Consider the following 18,182-nt stretch of genomic DNA (forward strand, 5'->3'; position numbering starts at 1 on the left):
CTTACTACTTAATGCTTCTAGATCATTCCACCTCCCATATCAAGGACAGACTTCGATAAGGTTCTAGCAAGACAGAGACCGACAGTGAGCAAAGCTGATCTTGAAGTGCATGAGAGATTCACGAAGGAGTTTGGCGAGGAAGGTTGAGGAAGTTAAGGTGCATAAATAGATTGCCCTTGTTCATGGGTTGGTGGCATTTGTTTGTTGTGTTTTTATAGCGTTCAAACATAAAGCTTCTTCTAGCGGGAAGATGACATGAGTTGCCTTTCCCTCCACTACTCGGCAGTGAAACGAGCCAACACCTCTCGGATTGCATGTAATTATTTTTTCAGACAAATGAAAATGGTTCCAGGAATGATGTTAATATGGTGTATGCCGGGCAATGCCAGTTTCATTTGAATATGAATTACAACCTTTATCCCATCACAATCCCTTATAACTATTCAACTTGCTATTGTATTTTGAAAGCTATTCTGAGTTAACTTTTGCGAGGCAGCTACAACTTTCCAGACATTATTTTGAACTGGTGTCTCTTTACTTTGTCGAACTTTGGTCGTGTCTCGTATTTCATGTCTGTTTTTTTTTTGTTTTAACCTGTTATTCTTCCTGTCCTACATAAACTGAAAAATATCCATGTGCTGCTTTCTGAATTAACGAGTGAGGATAATGCTTTTCATAGTTGAGTTTATAATATTTAACTTGTTCAAGTGTTTTTCTTTGTTTATAAACCTGCTATTTTCGCATGAGCCCCACATTATAAGTAAGGTGGACTTCGCACTCTGAAGTATGGTCAAGTTTTTCTGCTCTTTTATTTATTTTAAAAACTTTTTATATGAAAAGTTGGTTGAGTTCTTGGATTTGAAGGAGTGATGATTTGATATGACTTCCGCTTCATCAATGTTATTTCTTGGAGCATACATTTGAAAATCTTTATATATTTGCAATGGTCAAATTAGAGCAAATCCCGAAGATGTTGTCTCTATTCCCAGTGGTCAAACACTGGTTTAGTTGTTGTGGGTGAAGAGCTGTAAATACTGAGTTTGAGGTATGAGAATGTCGATCTGTTTCTGCCCAAGAAACCATAGAATATGATTGTCTCTGTTTGGTTCTCTCCACTACTTTAACTGCTTCCGATCTTTTATTCCAAATGAGTACGAACTTCTTCTTCCATCTTCTACTGCTAGCATTCATCTTCCTCCAATACGAGTACAACTTTGAAGCTAGCTTAAGATTGCCTCTACTACATCATTTGACACAAGAACTTCTTAGGGACCTGGCTCTATGCATTTCCCAATTAACTCCTTATACCTTTTGTACCGTTTCTGCTTTTATTATTTTGATGTGTTTCCTCCACATATATCCAACCTATAACAATTTTTACGCCTTGAATGCTAGTATAGTTCAACAATAAGAGAGCTTGTAAACCCATAAAAATAATAAGATTTCTTATACTAATTGGAAGAAACGCTTCTTTTTCGTGATATTCCTGGCCGTGAGCTGGGGTAGATGGTTATTGACCAAAACTCGTTTAGAGCCCCTTGTGATAATAACTGTGTTTGGAAAGAGTTCCGGCATCATGAGTATGATTACAAAGTGTTCTCCAAAATATCTCGTGATTTTGGAGCTATAAAAGATTAAAAGAAAACTATTTCAACTGTTAATAGTTGTGCTGCATTGAGCATACTAGCTTATTTTTGTATAATTAGTGGTCGTTGAACGTGATTTATATGAGCATATAAAAAAACTGTTATGTAAATGAAAAGAAAAAAAAAATGTAATAAGAAAGAAGTCGAATAAATAAATGTGGGGTGAGGTGACAGAAAAAAAAAATTTATAATTATAAGTATATTAAAAATATAATAGTTTGTTAGAAAAACAAACATGGAGAAGTTTGTAAAGAGGGAAATATGGAATGGAATAGTGAGTAAGAGTAAACGAATTATGAAATTATTAAAAAAAAATTTGAAATTACTATTATGATCAAATTCATTTTGAAGCGAAGAAATTTATTAAAGATAAATTTGGATATTCAAAAATTAATACAATAATTTTTATTTTTTATAATAGTATAGATGTCAAGCAGAGGTCCCATCTCCAAGGAGGCCGTCAAGTACTTTTTCTTGTTTAGATTAGTTCAAGAATATTTCTCTGAATTTGCAGTTTGAATAACATATTTTGATTTCTTCCATAGCAGAAGTTTGAAATCCAAAATGCAAAAATTATACAAGATTGAAATATTAGAGGGGCCTACCTCAAGTGCGCGGTCGGGTAGGCTTCATCATGGGTCGGCAAGAATTTAAAAATAGACTTAATTAGAGTTTATTCAAATGCTAACGATCAATAACGAATAGTATTTGGTCGTGCTTTTTCAAGCTCAGTATGAATCATTGTGTATCTTGAGCCTAACTTCTATTAATGATAAAGTTCTAATGATTTCATAAGTGTAAAATTTCAATTGAATTTGGTAATAAAGTCGTACCTTAATTAGTGAAGTTGAAAATTCATAATTATGAAATCAGGGAATTAATCCTGCGTATCATTCAAAAAAAGAATTTAAGAAGTTCCCAACTTATTTTAAAAATTTTAAATAGACAGTTTAATTTTTTATAACTTAATTATCAAATTGTCATTAGTAACGTTCTAAGCTTCATGCTCTTATTTTAATCAACACTTTAATAATTTATTTTTTTTAACATGTTACGAACTCTAGAAAGATCTTATAAAATGTTGGAACTTATGCAAAAAATCATATAAATAAGCTCAGTCAAACAACTTCTCAATTCGAACTAAAATTTTAGAAAATATTAGTCAAATTTCCATAGTAATTAATACCTAAACAATAAAAGTTGTTGAGGAATTTGGCAACTGTAAATCAACATATCCAATCAGATTATAGTATTTAAAATAAATACCACTTAATATTCAATCTCGATAATATTTATTTATATTTCAATGTAGGATATTTTCTATAAATATGTTTCATAATTAATTTAGAGTATTAATGATTATGGAGCATATTTGAAGGCGGCTTTAAGATGATTAAATTGATAATAAACTGTATGTTAATATTTTTGAAAACTTTTTTCCACCTTTTATTCCTCATTGTATACTTACCAAATAGTTAGCTAAAATGTTTAATTCCATTAATCGTAGACATAATTTCAATTTTATTAAGACGAATAAATTTAGATCCAAAAGTAGCAAAATATAATAATGATTTCTATAGAAGAAGGTCTAGCATTTGACAGCCTGAACAATATATTGAGCATTTATTCAAAGAATATATCAAAATATTTTATTTTGATATTAATTAACAGATATCCTATAATATTTTTGTTTATCTTTTTGAGAAATTCCTTTTTGTCAAAACTATAATTTTTTTCTATCTATCATATAAATAAATTTTTTATTCTTTTTCGTTTTATTATATTTTGATGATTTGTTCGTGCTTTAATTTCCTTCTTTTTTTCTTTTCTTTTTTATATGACTACCACATCATGATTCCATCTCTCTGTTATATGATTGTGAGGCAGACAATTACTTATTATATATATTTTCATGTTGTGCATTTTTCATATGAGTTTTGAGGTCCAACAACACCACAAAAATTAAAGAATTTTCTTGAAAACTTTAGGATCATCAAAGAGTTTATAACTTGCAAAATAATAGTTAGCACTATGATATTTAAGCCAATATAAAATGAAAAACCTAAGTAATAACATGAGATTGTGAAGAAATAAATTATGCGATAGTGTTGAAGAACCAAAAAATGAAATTGAGATCTAAATAGATGGTGTCGAAAAATAACAAGAATCCTTATAGCCTTGTTGTTCGAGACCTATATATAAAAATATATTTTGAGAGATTTTGGAATCGATGATTGTCGTAGGTGGTTGAGAAATTCCCAAAACTTGTGGGATGTCTATTTTTTAGGACGTGGTGCTTATCCAAATTCTAAAGTTATACTTCAGAAGATATGCCAGCAATAAAAAATCATACCAGGTCAACTGAGAATGTAGGGGGCTGAGTTACCTGTTGCTTCCAACAGTCAAATTCAATTGACTATAGCTTCCCTACTAGCGCCCTTCTAGGGGACTTGGCCTATAATATGTAGAATATGACTAACATAGCGACCATAGTGTTTAGTGCTGGACGTTGCCTCGAAGGTAGGGTGACTGCACTGGGTTAGCAAGCCTGATGCTCTTGCTACCTGTAATTTATGCTTGGGCCTACTGGGCTGAACGGATAGAGGACTGACTCCTTGGCTGGATATGGCCATTAGGTTTGGAGAAACATTTGTTGTGGGCATCATCTAATACTATTATAAATATTAAACTAGAAGAGCTTTTGACATACCAACTTTTGGATATACTTAATTTGATTTCTTCACTTCAAAAAAAATTGGCCAAAATAGTAATTTCAGTATTTTTTTGATAATTTCACAATTATAATTTTTTTTTCCCCACAATCCACTACTCCACATTTTTCTTTCATACTACTTGTCATGTTTTTTTCCTCACAAACTTCTATATTTTTAATAAATCCACAATTATAATTTATTTTTTCTCTCTCACCCTACTCCACATTTCTTCTTTCTTGACGGACTTTTTTCTTTGTCATTTCTTCATACCATGATTATTTATTTTTTTTCTTTCCATTTCACACCATAATTTTTTTATATACTCATGAAAATCGCGTGCATTGATGACTAATATAGTATTAATGATAGTAGAGTATATTTCAAGACAAGTTTTAAGGTGATTAAATTGATATTAAATTTATTTTTATGGAAATCTTCTTTGCACCCTTCACTATTTACTTACCCAATAATTAGCTATAATATATAGTTTCTTTAATTGCAATGCCAAATATTTTTGTTGTGATAATTTAAAATATATTAAAAAATTCTTTTTTAATAAATTTAAATGTCAAAGTAGAAAAATATATTAGTGCTTCCAATTTAAATTCTTTTTTAGCATTTGATGGTCTTAACAATATATTGTGTATTTATTCAAAAATGTATCAAGATGTTTTCGTATCTATTAATAGATGCCTTGTAATTTTTGTTACTCTTCTTGAAAAATTCCTTTCGGTCTCCAAAATATAAACTTTTTTTTATCTATTTTATGTGTAATTTTTTGTTTATCCCTTTTCAATTTTATTATATTATGATGCGTGTTTTAGTTTTTTTCTGTTATATGGCCGCCACCTCATGATTCCATCTCCCTCCTGTGTGGATCATGAGGTGAACATTTATATTTTTATTTATGGGTATATCTTGAAACATAATATGTACTTATATTTAACCATTCAACATAATTTTTTTTTAAGATATTTCATCGAATCATGTGATGAAGAGATTTTACTTGTCCCCTTGAGCTCAAGTCTTAGATAAAATTTTCGATAACTTATTGATCTCGCTTACTAGATTGATTTTAGTAGATTTATATAGATAATGTCGATTTTAATGAACGATTTATGAATATGAACCACTAATACAAAAATTTTAGACAATTCGAAAAGATTCATCTGATCTATCATTCCATTATATTGACAATTTCAATAAACTGATCATACTATGATCATAGTATGAGCGCGGTTGGGCAAGTCGGCCCCATCGTCTAGTGATTTAGGACATTTCTCTTTCAACCAAGCATATAGCTAATGCTTTGTATAGAGGTTGTTCTCTAGCATTAATTTCATCATCTCAACAACTTATTATGTATTTATTCAAATAAGATATCAATATGTTTTGTTTTGATATAAATTAATCGATGACCTACAATATTTTTATTTATAGAAATTCTTTTATAAAAAAATTATTTTCTCTATCTATCTTATAAGCTATTTTTTTAACCTTTTTTATTTTATTATATTATCATGGTTTATTCGCCGTTGATTGTTTTTATATGAGTATAGATACTTATAATTGATTTTTGTATAAGCCGCGGAGCCTAGAGTTTTTAATATCAATTATAAGAAAATATATTATTTTTAAACTAATGTATTTACTAATTTTTAAATCCTAGAAAATATAAAATTTATATTTATCGATGCAAATATTATTGTTTCAATTTGCAATATTAATGTTGGATTCACTAAATTAATGATTTTTTAGAGTAAAGTGATAATCATATAAATATAATTAACTTGATATTTATAATTCAATGACAACAATTTATACTATATTTGTGCAACATATATATCTCTATTCAATTTATTTCTCTTTACAATTGTTTAGCTTATTTAACTATTGAGTATATCTTATTCTTGATACTTTAAATTACATATTCAAAATTTATTGTATTTGGAACTATTTTACCAATCTGTTTTTTTTTTCTTTAGTGAATAAGTTATAAATTATAGACGAAAAAACTTTGTATATCTATTGAAAATCATCATATCGACACTCGCAAATTTCTTAATCTTTTTCTAATGTAATTTGGATAAAAAGTAATTCTTAATTTAATATATTTCTTAGAAAACAGAGGAAAACAATTTTTTTGATAATATAAATTATTAAATTTAAAGATGAAGAAAACTAATATTATGAAAAAACTATAATACTAGAACTGATTTGAACTGTGAACTGTAAACTGTAAACCCAATGAATGCTAACAAATGACTTTTTAGTTCATGATGTGGAAAACCAAAGCCCAGCAGCAGACCAACACTCATTCTCTGTCAGCCGCAGCCATTCACTGCGTTCCTAGGAACCAAGATTTTCAAGGTTTAGTTGGGAAAGCTCATATTGCTTTTGGTGGGAAAATTGAATACTGTTTTTTTTTTTTTTTAATTTAAAAAAATTTATTATATTTTTTAGAGACATTTAAATTAATCGCTAAATTATTTTTCGTATTCTTATTCCGACCACATCATTTGGTTTCTAAATTTTTTTTAAAAACTATCAAAATTAGCTTTTACTGTTAGTTGACTGTCTAAATTTTTCTCAATTTTAATTATTTTTCACCCTAAATCACTTAAAGCTCTTTCTCCTAAGACAAATAAGGAAACGTTAAATTTTTTTGTCTTTGGTGTTGGTTTGGTGTCTTTTTTTCCTCTAAAACAACCCTTCTGTTAGTTTAGACGGTCAACTAACAGTCATAAATAACTTTGATAATTTTAAGAAAATTTTTTAGAAATCAAAACTATGAGATTGGGATACGAGTACACAAACTGATTTAGTGATTAATTTAAAGGATCAAAATTGAAATCATCCCTATCTTTTATAATCTTTAATATACACACGTCCTGTAATTATCATAAAGATAGTATGTACGTTCTAAGTGTAACATAATTTGAAATGGAAAGTGGAAATCGTTGTGTTGGTCAGGTTTGGAAAGAAGGTGCAGTAGTTTGGTATGTAATAAATGCAGCCGAAAAAGACGGTACCTCCCTTGTAATGAAGTTTGGGCAGAATTTGACTTGACGTGCCATGCCAAGCCAGAAGTGCTTATGTCGCCTCGTGTATGTCGGGGATGGTTGAGGGTGAGGTACACATGACAGATTACACGGCGGTCTGGTTCTTATGAGTTAGATAGATGCCCAATAAATGCCATAACAAGGATAAGAAAGGCCCACATGAACCGGAACCCATCACCTCAAAACACAAAATTATGTGCATCACACCACACATAGAGAACCATAAGTTCAAGTGTGAATACAGCTACCATCCTCGAGGTTTTCGATTTTTTATTTTTTATAGACATTTCATTTCAAATGCTTCACCATTATTGCATATTATAAAATACCATAAAAAAGTACTGAGAATCGTTAATTATTATGATTGTAGGTAAAAAAGAACATGATTCTGGATTGACTACTAGTCGTTATTTCTGTAATTTGAAAATAATGATAAATATTTTGACTATAGGTAAAAATCACGACGAATGTTAGTTAATCATGATTAAATTAAATTTTGGCATTGGCTTTGTTTGATTTGTCATATTTTTTAGACCGTGATGATTTATAGTATAGGGAATAATTTATTTTTTTTTTCATTTTTCTTGTAGTGCATGACAATGAGTTGATTTTTTATTTTTGGTAAAAGTCGCCCGTGCGTAGGCAGGGGGTGTGACATGATAATGAGTTGATGAGTTCAAATTTCATCAACGTTAGGTATTTATCTATTTCAAAAATAATTGTTTAGGGATAATTACATTTTTCGGCCCTATTCTTGGCCACTTATTTGATTCAGTCCTTAATATTCATAATTCTCGATCCCTAAAATTGACGATCTTTTTGCAAAATTTATATTTTTGTCAGTTTGATTGTCTATTTTAGGAAAGTTTCATGTGAGCTTCATGTGAGGCCATTTTGAAGTACATATTGTTTCATACAAATTAAGTAATAATTATTTTAATATCTAAGTTTTAGTATTATTATTAAATTGATACATAAATTTTTATAAATGATATAATTAATATTTGAAGTTATGATATAATTGTAATTTAATCATATACCAAAAGGTATACTTTATTATCTAATAGATACTTTATATTTTATTGACATTGTAATTCTTGTAAGTATCATATTACACTTGTGCGTGATTGTACTAATATTTCATAATCTATTTCGACCTACGTACGTGCCAATATATTACTTTGAAACGATCGAATTTATTTAGATAACTTTGAGTTACTAAATTTTTTTGGCTCATATTTTAAGTATTTGTCAATTATTATAATAAATTATTTTAAATTCAACTAATATTTAAATTATTCTAAGTTTTTAATACAATAACCATAATAACTAGTTGAAAGCTGTTGTATCGGTATCACCAACCTAATTTAAATTAAATATATTAATAGGATAATGGGACAACTCATGTGTATCATTTATATGTAGGTAAACGAAAATCAGCTTACATATCTTTTTTTAATTTTTATAAAAATAATAATTATATTATTATAAAACAATTAAAAATAAATAAACTCATGTAAAGTGGACATAAATATCTACACGTCCGACAGAACTCGAATTATTAGACTATAAGATATGATTAGCGAAACTACGACACAGCATTAACCACATCGCTGGTTAATTAATTAATTTTAATTTGTATCACTAATTACGGTTGCATTATTACAAAATAATTTCATTGAGTATGTCCGCGACACCAAAACTCGCTACGATCTATTTAGTTTCTTCAAATTTATTGCTAATCCATCGCAAAATCATGACAAATTTGCAATGGACTAATTAGTCCTTGCAATTTTTTTAAAAAATCTAACAAAAAAATATAAAATATATATTTGTTGATAATTAATGTGGTAAAATGGTAGTTGGACTGGCGGCAATGCGGACATGTTTTTTCCACGGAGACTTAGATTTTCGCATCAGATTCACATTGTGAATAATATTTTTTATGTTAGGACATGTTATTTGATCTAATTTGTCATCAGCCAACCCATTTATTATGGTAGGTAAACAGTGTACTCCTAACAAGATTTCATTTAATTTTCTTTTTGGTTATATATAGAAACGATTATGTGTCGTGACATTAGTATTTTAAATATTAATTAAATACATTAATCATAATTAAATAATTTAATTTTCAAATCCTTATAAAATAGTAAATTATTACAAATTTATATAAGTTCCACACAAATTTAAACTCACGACTTCAAATTTATAGAATTATAAAATCTCAACCTTAACTGTAAAGTTGTTCTCCAGCGGTTTGGGGTCAAAATTTTCCCACAAAACTGCTAAGTTGATTTCATGATTATGAGTTCGAATTTCACATAAAATAAGATAAATACATACCAAAAACAACATATATATATATATATATATATTCACAAAAATAATGGATTTGATTGCGAGAAGTTAAATCAATGTGGTAAAAGTAAGCAGGACCAATAACTGATGATGTGTGTGGTTTTGAGGGGGTCGAGGTTGGACAACCATTTAAGATTTAATTCTAATTGATTAGACAGCGGGCAGGGGCAGGGGCAGGTTGGAATTCCTTACCCAGAAAAAAACCTACCCTCTTGGAGAGAAGGAAATTAACGACACATGCAGCAAACTTGGTGGACAAGCAGATAAGTTCACAAGTACTCAAAAAAACAAATGAAGTACCAGGTGTATAAAATTGGTAATAAAAATGTATATCGTATTAGTAGGAGAGACAGTCAATCTGCAACCCACCAAATTAAGTAGAACTACTACTGCTTCTGCTACTACTGATAATAACACTAGCGTGCACTCAACCTACATTTGTATATATGTCCTAACATTAATTCTCAACTGTGTGTCTTTCTTCGGACAGCAAACCCAACTTTAATTTCTCATCTATTTTGCTTCTATTTATATCCTATTTACTATCACTGTGCATTATCCCCTACCTGCATATCATACCTTCTCTTCCTCTCTCCCCTCTCTCTCTCTCTCTAGATTTATCATATTGTGCAATGGAGCAGTTGGGTAGCATTCTTCAGTTTTTGGAGAACAGGTCCATTCTTGTCACTGGTGCCACGGGCTTTCTTGCAAAGAGTACTACTTCTTCCCCCCCTCTCTCTATCTCTCTATATGTATGTTTATTTATTTTGTGTTTCATAATTAATTATTTATGAAATACTTTTATAATGGGAAAAATGCAAGCAACCCCTTTGTGATATCGTAAATGAGCAAATTACCCCCTTGTGAAAAAATAAATAGCGATTTACCTCCCTATATTTTTTAAAATACAACAATTTACCCCCCTATGATTTTTAAAATGAAGCAATCTACCTCCCTATATAAGGAGGTAAATTGCTTTATTTTAAAAAGTATAGGGAGGTAAATTGCTATATTTTTTTCATAGGGGGGTAATGTGCTCATTTTTAATATCACAGGGGGATAAATTGCTATTCACCCATTTTATAATGTATATTATTACACGTAGGCTATATATTTAAAGTGAAATATAAAAATAAAAGATTACTTATAAAAAAAAAAGAATCAAAATTTTATTGCATTATTAGATCACGTAAAGTACGAGTCTTTCATAATATATTAAATTGGGAGATTCTGAGTCATTCGTACAATTGCAATTATTCATATTATAAGATTTTTATGGGATTCATAATACATGAATGATTATAATTATTTGAGTTACAGAGTCCCAAAGATTCCTCGTAAGAATTACCCAGTAAAGTACTAGGTTAATGACTTAGATTTCCACACACTGGTTGCAGTTTTTATAGAGAAGATACTGAGGGTACAACCAAATGTGAGGAAGCTTTATCTCCTTTTGAGGGCTCCAGATGCAAAGACAGCCATGCTACGCTTCAACACTGAGGTAAGAAGTGTTTCCACTAACTTAAGTGTGCATTCGTTTTTTGTCAAAAATAAGTCGAAAGGAAATTCTTTTAGCCAAAAGTTATAAGTAGCTCCCTGCCATTTTTGCAACTTATTTATAACATTATATATATTATTTTTTTTATATTTCACTTTGGTTTCCGAACGTTATACAAGGTTTCACTGCTACTAAACTTACAACTTTTTTTAGGACTTTGAGAATTGCATTGAGGCGACTTTATTTTTTGACTCTTACAGGTTATGGCTAAGGATTTGTTCAGGGTTGTGAAGGAGAAGTACGGGGGAGGTTTAAGTTCTCTGATCTCTGAAAAAGTGAAAGTGGTAGCTGGAGATATCACCTGCGAGAATTTGGGTGTGAAGGACACTGTGTTGTTGGAGGAAATGTGGAAAGAAGTCGATGTTGTGGTCAATTTAGCTGCAAATACCAACTTTGATGAAAGGTATTTATTCACTAAATGTCAATAACTTTCATGTGAAAATATATCGGTCACAAGTGGTTTTTCTGTCAATTTCCTGACGGAAGTTGGCGGAAATATTAAAAATGATACTTTTTGAAATTTAATTATGAAACTATTTTTGAAAATTCCGTAACAATGAAACTGAAAATATACTCAGCAGTTAATTATAATTTTCCATATCAAGTTCTCTTATGTACTAATTTTAGCAATAGCAATGGGAAAAAAAAGATTGTATTAATTTTATTTCAACTTACTAAATTTATGAATACAGATACGATGTTTCACTTGCAATAAATACGCTGGGAGCTAAACATGTTTTGAATTTCTCCAAAAGATGTGACAAGTTAAAAGTACACGTTCATGTTTCCACAGGTTAGTAAAATTTAGCATGTACTAAATTTGTACATAATTTTCACTTTTAAACATGTCAATTAATTATCATATTTCTCTTTCAGCTTATGTATCGGGAGAAAAAGAGGGACTGATACTGGAAACCCCATATAAAATGGGGGAGACACTCAACGGGACGTCTGGGCTGGCCATCGACGCAGAGAAGAAGTTAGTCGACGATACTCTGAAGCAGCTCAAGGCTGAGAATTGTTCGGAAGAGTTCATCAAATCAGCCATGAAAGATTTGGGAATTCAAAGGTAAGATATATATATATAAGTACTATGTTGTTCACGTTTCCAGTTTTAGTTCTCTTGATCAAAAAACTTTGTCGTAATAATGCTGCTGGACAATTAGTACAAAGGATTTGAGTTTTAGGGTATGTTTGGCTATACAAGTACTCTTTTTAAACTTATAAAACACTACAACGTAACATATAGATATCGCGTCTTAATTTATAGTTTAAGACATTTTAGTTTGAATTAATGTTGCCAACAACAAATTAATCAATTACGAAGTCACAAGTATTTTTATTTTAAACTGTCCGTGCACTTTTATTATTTTATATTGAAATAATTTTCTTGGGATTATACTAATAATTATTTGGATGAATGAAAATACAAAAGAGCAAGGAAATTTGGATGGCCAAACACGTACGTTTTCAGCAAGGCGATGGGAGAGATGCTGTTGGGGCATTTGAAAGAAAACATACCTCTTGTAATAGTTCGACCTACCATTGTCACCAGTACTTACAAAGAGCCATTCCCCGGTTGGGCTGAAGGCGTCAGGTCTGTTATAATTATTACCATATATATATATATATTTCTTTATTATTGTTTTTTTTATATAAATAATATATATATATATATATATATATATATATGTAATCTTTTGATGCATGACGAAATCACAGGACGATTGATAGCTTGGCTGTTGGATACGGAAAAGGAAGAATTACATGTTTTCTTGGCAACCCCAAGACTGTGATTGATGCGGTGAGTTACTTTTTTCCTTTTAACATTTTTTCCCGTTTTCATGAATTAAATTCGAGTCACCATTTATTACAAAAAATTTAAAATTAAAATATGAGAATTATAATTATTTGTATTAAGAGATCAAAGTTTTTGTTTTTTTTATTAAAATAATAGGGTTTCTTATAAATTTATTAATAACAAGAATTATGAAAAAGTAGCTGATTAATAATAAATGATATAAAATATTTAACAAAAATTATAAAATGAGTAATTAAGGGTATTTTAGACATGTCATATCAAAACTGTTGATAAAGACTGAGCATTTTTTCAAAAGTTCACGGAGCTACATTGACATTTTTTTTGTTTAGTTTTTTTTTTTTTTTTGGCTTATTTTCTATTTCACAATGGGGCAAATTGCATTTAACCCTATATGTATGTTCGTGTGGGTAGAACTTTATTTTATTTTTCCCTATCCATAAGAAATTAAGTACTGTAGGCGAAACATCATTTCTAAAACAAACATCAATGCAGATTCCAGCCGACATGGTGGTGAATGCAATGATAGTAGCAATGGCGGCTCATGCGAATCAGCCTAACGAGACCATTTACCATGTCGGGTCATCTGTGTCGAACCCTTTGGAGTTGGGGTCAGTTCGAGATTATGGTCAGCGTTACTTCACCAAGCACCCATGGATAAATAAGGAAGGCAGGCCGGTCATAGTTGGCGAAGTTAAAATGCTCAACTCAATGGATAGTTTTAAGAGATACTTAGCAATTCATTACTTGCTTCCGTTGAAGGTTATCCATCTGAACTATTTTTCAATATTTATATATACTTGCAACCCCTAAATTTTAGCATATTACAAAAGATCACAATGACCAAAGGGATTTATAGTGGATGCAACTAAACAATTTGAAAATAAAGGGTTTTTATTTTTTTAAAATATGATCAAATTTTAAGAGTTGTCAATTTAATTATCCTTTTATATTTTTGTATAAGCGAAATTAACAAATAACGAAATTTTTTATGTGTCATAATTCAGGGACTAGAAATAGTGAACACAGCATGCTGCCAATACTTCGAGAGCTTGTACGTTGATCTACGTAGGAAGATCAAGTTTGTGATGCGACTGGTCGAACTTTATGGACCGTATTTGTTCTTTAAAGGATAGTAAGTATTTCTTCACTTTTAAAAATTATTATCCAAAAAAAAAAATATTTATGCATTAATTAACACAAATGAACCAACATTATATTTAAATTTAATGTTCGCCCACACGATACACGTACTTAGTACAATATGAACTCTACCTGCAGTATTCGTAGATTTTAAATTCTTTTTTTCTTTTTTTTTTTTTGGGGATGCAGTTATGATGATATGAATACAGAAATACTAAGAAGGGCTGCAGAAGAAAGTGGGGTTGAAACTGACATGTTCTACTTTGATCCCAAAGTCATTAACTGGGCTGATTACTTCATGAACATTCACTTGCCTGGAGCGGTAAAATATGTATTCAAATGAACTAACCAAAATATAAGTGTGTATTTGCAAATTGGTCCTTGAATTTGGGAAATTCATGTTTTTAGGTCAACTATTTCATTTATTACAAGGCAGATGTAACTAGTGAAGATCATCAAATGTTATTACATTGTAAGTGGATCAATTCTTCAGTTGTATTCAAGGCCATGTTTGGCTGATATGTTAAACTCTCATTACCAAATCAAAAGTATTTGTAATTTCTTTTTCTTTTTTTTTTTAAAAAAAATTCTTCCATTGTCTCCTCGTACATCGGCATTTTTACAAGTCAAGTACGTGAAAAACAATTATTTTTACAAGAAAAAAAGAAAGTACACTAGCCTGCATGTTACGATACCACACACATCGAAAAGCAAAATTTTCTATTTATCAAAAATTGATTGATAACTTATATACAAGAATGTAAAATTCGGGAAAATGAAAAAGCAGCATGCTTCTCCTAGACAACAACCCAACAATTTGAGCCTCAAGATCTCTATTTAGAGGTATTGGGTTCAAATATGAGGTGTGTGCATGAGTGAATGCGTGTAAGAAAACAATTATAGAAAAAAAAATAATTATATTTACACCTCCTAATCTATGATTTGTTTACATAAATTATTCTTACTTTTGGATCATTACATAAACCATTCATGTCTTTCTAAAAGATTACATGTGTACCCTTCAAAAATGTCCATATTATGGCACAAATTATCTTACTTTTTTGTTGTCAGGGGTGATTTCTATAATTATATAAACATGATGCGTACCAGCAATTTTGGCCACACCACAAGGGTTAAAGGATCTTCAAGAAAATTATAAGATTATAGAAGGTCTAGCCCTGCAAAATAAAGATTAACACTCCGATGCTTAAGTTAGTAACGGATTAAAGAAAAAATAAAAGAAAAATTTTGAAATAAAGTGAGAATAATTGTGAAATATAAATAAAGTGCAAAATCTAGGCTTAAAATAGCTAAAAAATTTGAGAGAAAACAATGACAAAAAGAGAGTTCAAGAATATGGAATGATGATAAAAAATTTTGTCCCTCTAGACCTGTACAATACCTCCATTTATAGACTTCTATAGAGTTGGATACAAGTGTATACCTGATTGTCGTATGGCAATGAAAAACTCTTTAAGTTGGCTATCACACGCAATAAACTATTAGTGATTTGGATAAGTATTGGATGAGACCCCACCAAATCTGTCTATTTTTTCGAAAATTAGTTATTTACAACCTTTCCAACTCATTTTTGCCCGATTTACCTGGAACCACCTGGAGATATTTTAGGGTGTTGTGTATAAATGTGTTGGTAAGCTATATGACTTGTCATCCCAATTGTATTATGATGTGTCGAAATAGGCTTATTTCTTGAGCCTGCCAGTTCAGTAAAGCAGCAGGTAAATCTATGGGTCTTTTTTCCTTGCTGATGGGCTTTATCCGTTCTGCTAGTAGGTCCTTATCCGTCCTACTGATAAGCTAGTTGGGCTCTTAGCTGGCTGGGCAGTAGGCCTAGCTTGTGGTTTGGCTCAATGATTTTAGGGGGCATCATCACTCAGCCCACTCCAAAGTGCAAGTCGAAGAGTTAGACTGCTGGAGTAGATAAGATGTCCTGCAAAAAATAGAAGAAAATTCCTGCTCGTCAACAGGACGGTTCTTGCCAAGCTTCCGAAATAAGACAGGGTGTCGCGCTCTAGCTGGAGATACCCCTGCAAAAAATATCCTGATTCCCTCATTTTTCTGCGAAGTTTGTGAAATTTGAAATTTAAATTTAAAAGAGAGTATAAATGATAACGATTGCAAAAAGGAAGGAGAAGAGTCCCAATTTTCTAGAAGATTGCATTATCTCCGGAGGTTCTGAGTCCACGGCTGGAAAGACTGTGTACTTATATAAAGAATTATTCCCTTTTGACTTATTACCTTCATCCGCTTCTTAAGGTAAAGAAAAAAACTTTCTTTCTTCCCTCTTTTTGAGTTTTGGTATTAGGGTATCTTCTAACCCACTGATTTCCGCAGGCTTTCATCTTTCTCCTATCATCGCCTTGCTGTGTCCTCGTTCTTTAGGTAAGTTCTTGATCTTTTCTGCGAAACTTTAATCATGTATGAAGAAAAAATAGATGAGCGAGTGATTGAGGATTTTGTAATCGACCTTGCCGCTCTTTCTAATATATCGAACTTAGATCATCCTTCGAGGATTAGGGGTGAAGAGGAAGTGAGCAGTAGGAAAAGGATCTCTAAGAGATGAGTCTGAGCGAAGAAAAACAAAGGACTTGCTAGTTGCCTCTAATACTAAATCTTATAGGGTTTACCATTCTTGTGTGAGGGAGGAAGATATGGGTATTCTAATGTCCAAGTGTATTCCAGAGGATTCTGTACTTAGGGTTCTTGCACATACTAATCGCCCTGATTTGTCCTCGGGGGCTTCGTGTGCTTTAATGTAGCCCAACTGGATGCGGGTTTAAGGTTCCCTATCCCTTCTCTTTTTGCTGAAATATCTACCTTATTCTGCATACCTCTGAATAATTTGCTCCAAAAGCTTTTAGTATTATTGCTAGTTTCCATATCTTAGTGTGGAACTTAGGATAGAATCCTTCTGTTGCCCAATTTCATTCATTTTTCATGTTGAAGAAGGTCAGTCCAGGGTTATTTCACTTCTCACGGAGATGCACATTTTTTTCCCTCTGACACTTTTGTTAAAGAGTGGAAACACCACTAATGCTTTGTATCTCCAACTATTCCTTGGCAATTCCATACATCTTGGATTTCAGCTGCCCCAGATCTCCCTAAATCCTCCACACGTAATTGTCCTGCTCCCTTCAAACTTCTATTGAAGCAGCTGAATGCTTTTCATTAAGATCCTCGTGAATTAGTACATACAACCCTCCTTTTTTCGCTATAGGTTAAGTCCCAAGGAAGTGGTTTTGGATATAGCGACGGTATATTCTCTTCGTGTGCTCTGTTTCTCTGATTTGGTTTAAATAAAAGAAGGAATTGTGTATTAACAAACTTATTTTTCTTGCAGCTAACATGTTCAATAAGCTGCTGCAGGATAAGGCTTTAGGTGAAGAATCCTAGGGGTAGTTCTTCTTCCAAACGTCCACTATCAAAGATTCCTCTTTCCACCCTTGCAAGTTCGGCTTTTATTGGTGATTCCAAAAGGAAACGCCAAGCAGAGCCCATGTATACTATTTAAACTGTTTTAAGAGAATATAGTTAGGTGATAAAAACACAGGCTAATCGAAGTGACCTAAGTAGGAAATACGCCAACATGATGACTTAAAGGAGCGTGTGCCAGCAAGGCGTCTTAAGTAAGCGTATCCCAGCAATGCGACTTAAATGAATGTGCTCCAACAGGGCATCTTAATTAAGCGTGCGCCAGCAAAGTGACTTAAATGAATGTGCGCCAGCAGGACGTCTTAAGTAAGCGTGCTCCAACAAGGCAACTTAAATAATTGTGCTCTAGTAGGACGTCTTATGTAAGCGTGTGCCAGCAAGGCAACTTAAATAAATGTTGAGCTTATACGGCGCATTGAGATTCAA

The 18,182-nt window shown here is 31.3% G+C and overlaps 2 protein-coding genes and 1 long non-coding RNA gene across 3 annotated transcripts in view; all 3 read left to right on the forward strand.

The window, feature by feature from the left end:
* Positions 1–523, forward strand: part of LOC105171052 (protein SUPPRESSOR OF K(+) TRANSPORT GROWTH DEFECT 1) — a 6,280-nt gene extending 5,757 nt beyond the window's left edge. Inside the window, exon 8 of the mRNA XM_011092056.2 lies at positions 22–523. Within this exon, the coding sequence (XP_011090358.1) occupies positions 22–147 (126 nt within the window). The 3' untranslated portion in view covers positions 148–523. The remainder of the gene's footprint in view (positions 1–21) is intronic.
* LOC105171053 (alcohol-forming fatty acyl-CoA reductase) lies at positions 10,251–14,851 on the forward strand. Its single transcript, XM_011092057.2, has 10 exons — positions 10,251–10,497; positions 11,181–11,284; positions 11,542–11,744; positions 12,034–12,134; positions 12,218–12,410; positions 12,777–12,938; positions 13,064–13,145; positions 13,656–13,922; positions 14,168–14,295; positions 14,493–14,851. The coding sequence occupies exons 1-10, from the start codon at positions 10,416–10,418 to the stop codon at positions 14,644–14,646; spliced, it is 1,476 nt and encodes a 491-aa protein (XP_011090359.1). The 5' UTR covers positions 10,251–10,415; the 3' UTR covers positions 14,647–14,851.
* Positions 16,588–18,182, forward strand: LOC110012574. Its single transcript, XR_002287782.1, has 2 exons — positions 16,588–16,706; positions 17,665–18,182. It is a non-coding gene; the product is annotated as an uncharacterized LOC110012574 (long non-coding RNA).

The sequence above is a fragment of the Sesamum indicum genome, linkage group LG9 (genome assembly GCF_000512975.1).
Source record: "Sesamum indicum cultivar Zhongzhi No. 13 linkage group LG9, S_indicum_v1.0, whole genome shotgun sequence".
Lineage (NCBI taxonomy): Eukaryota > Viridiplantae > Streptophyta > Magnoliopsida > Lamiales > Pedaliaceae > Sesamum > Sesamum indicum.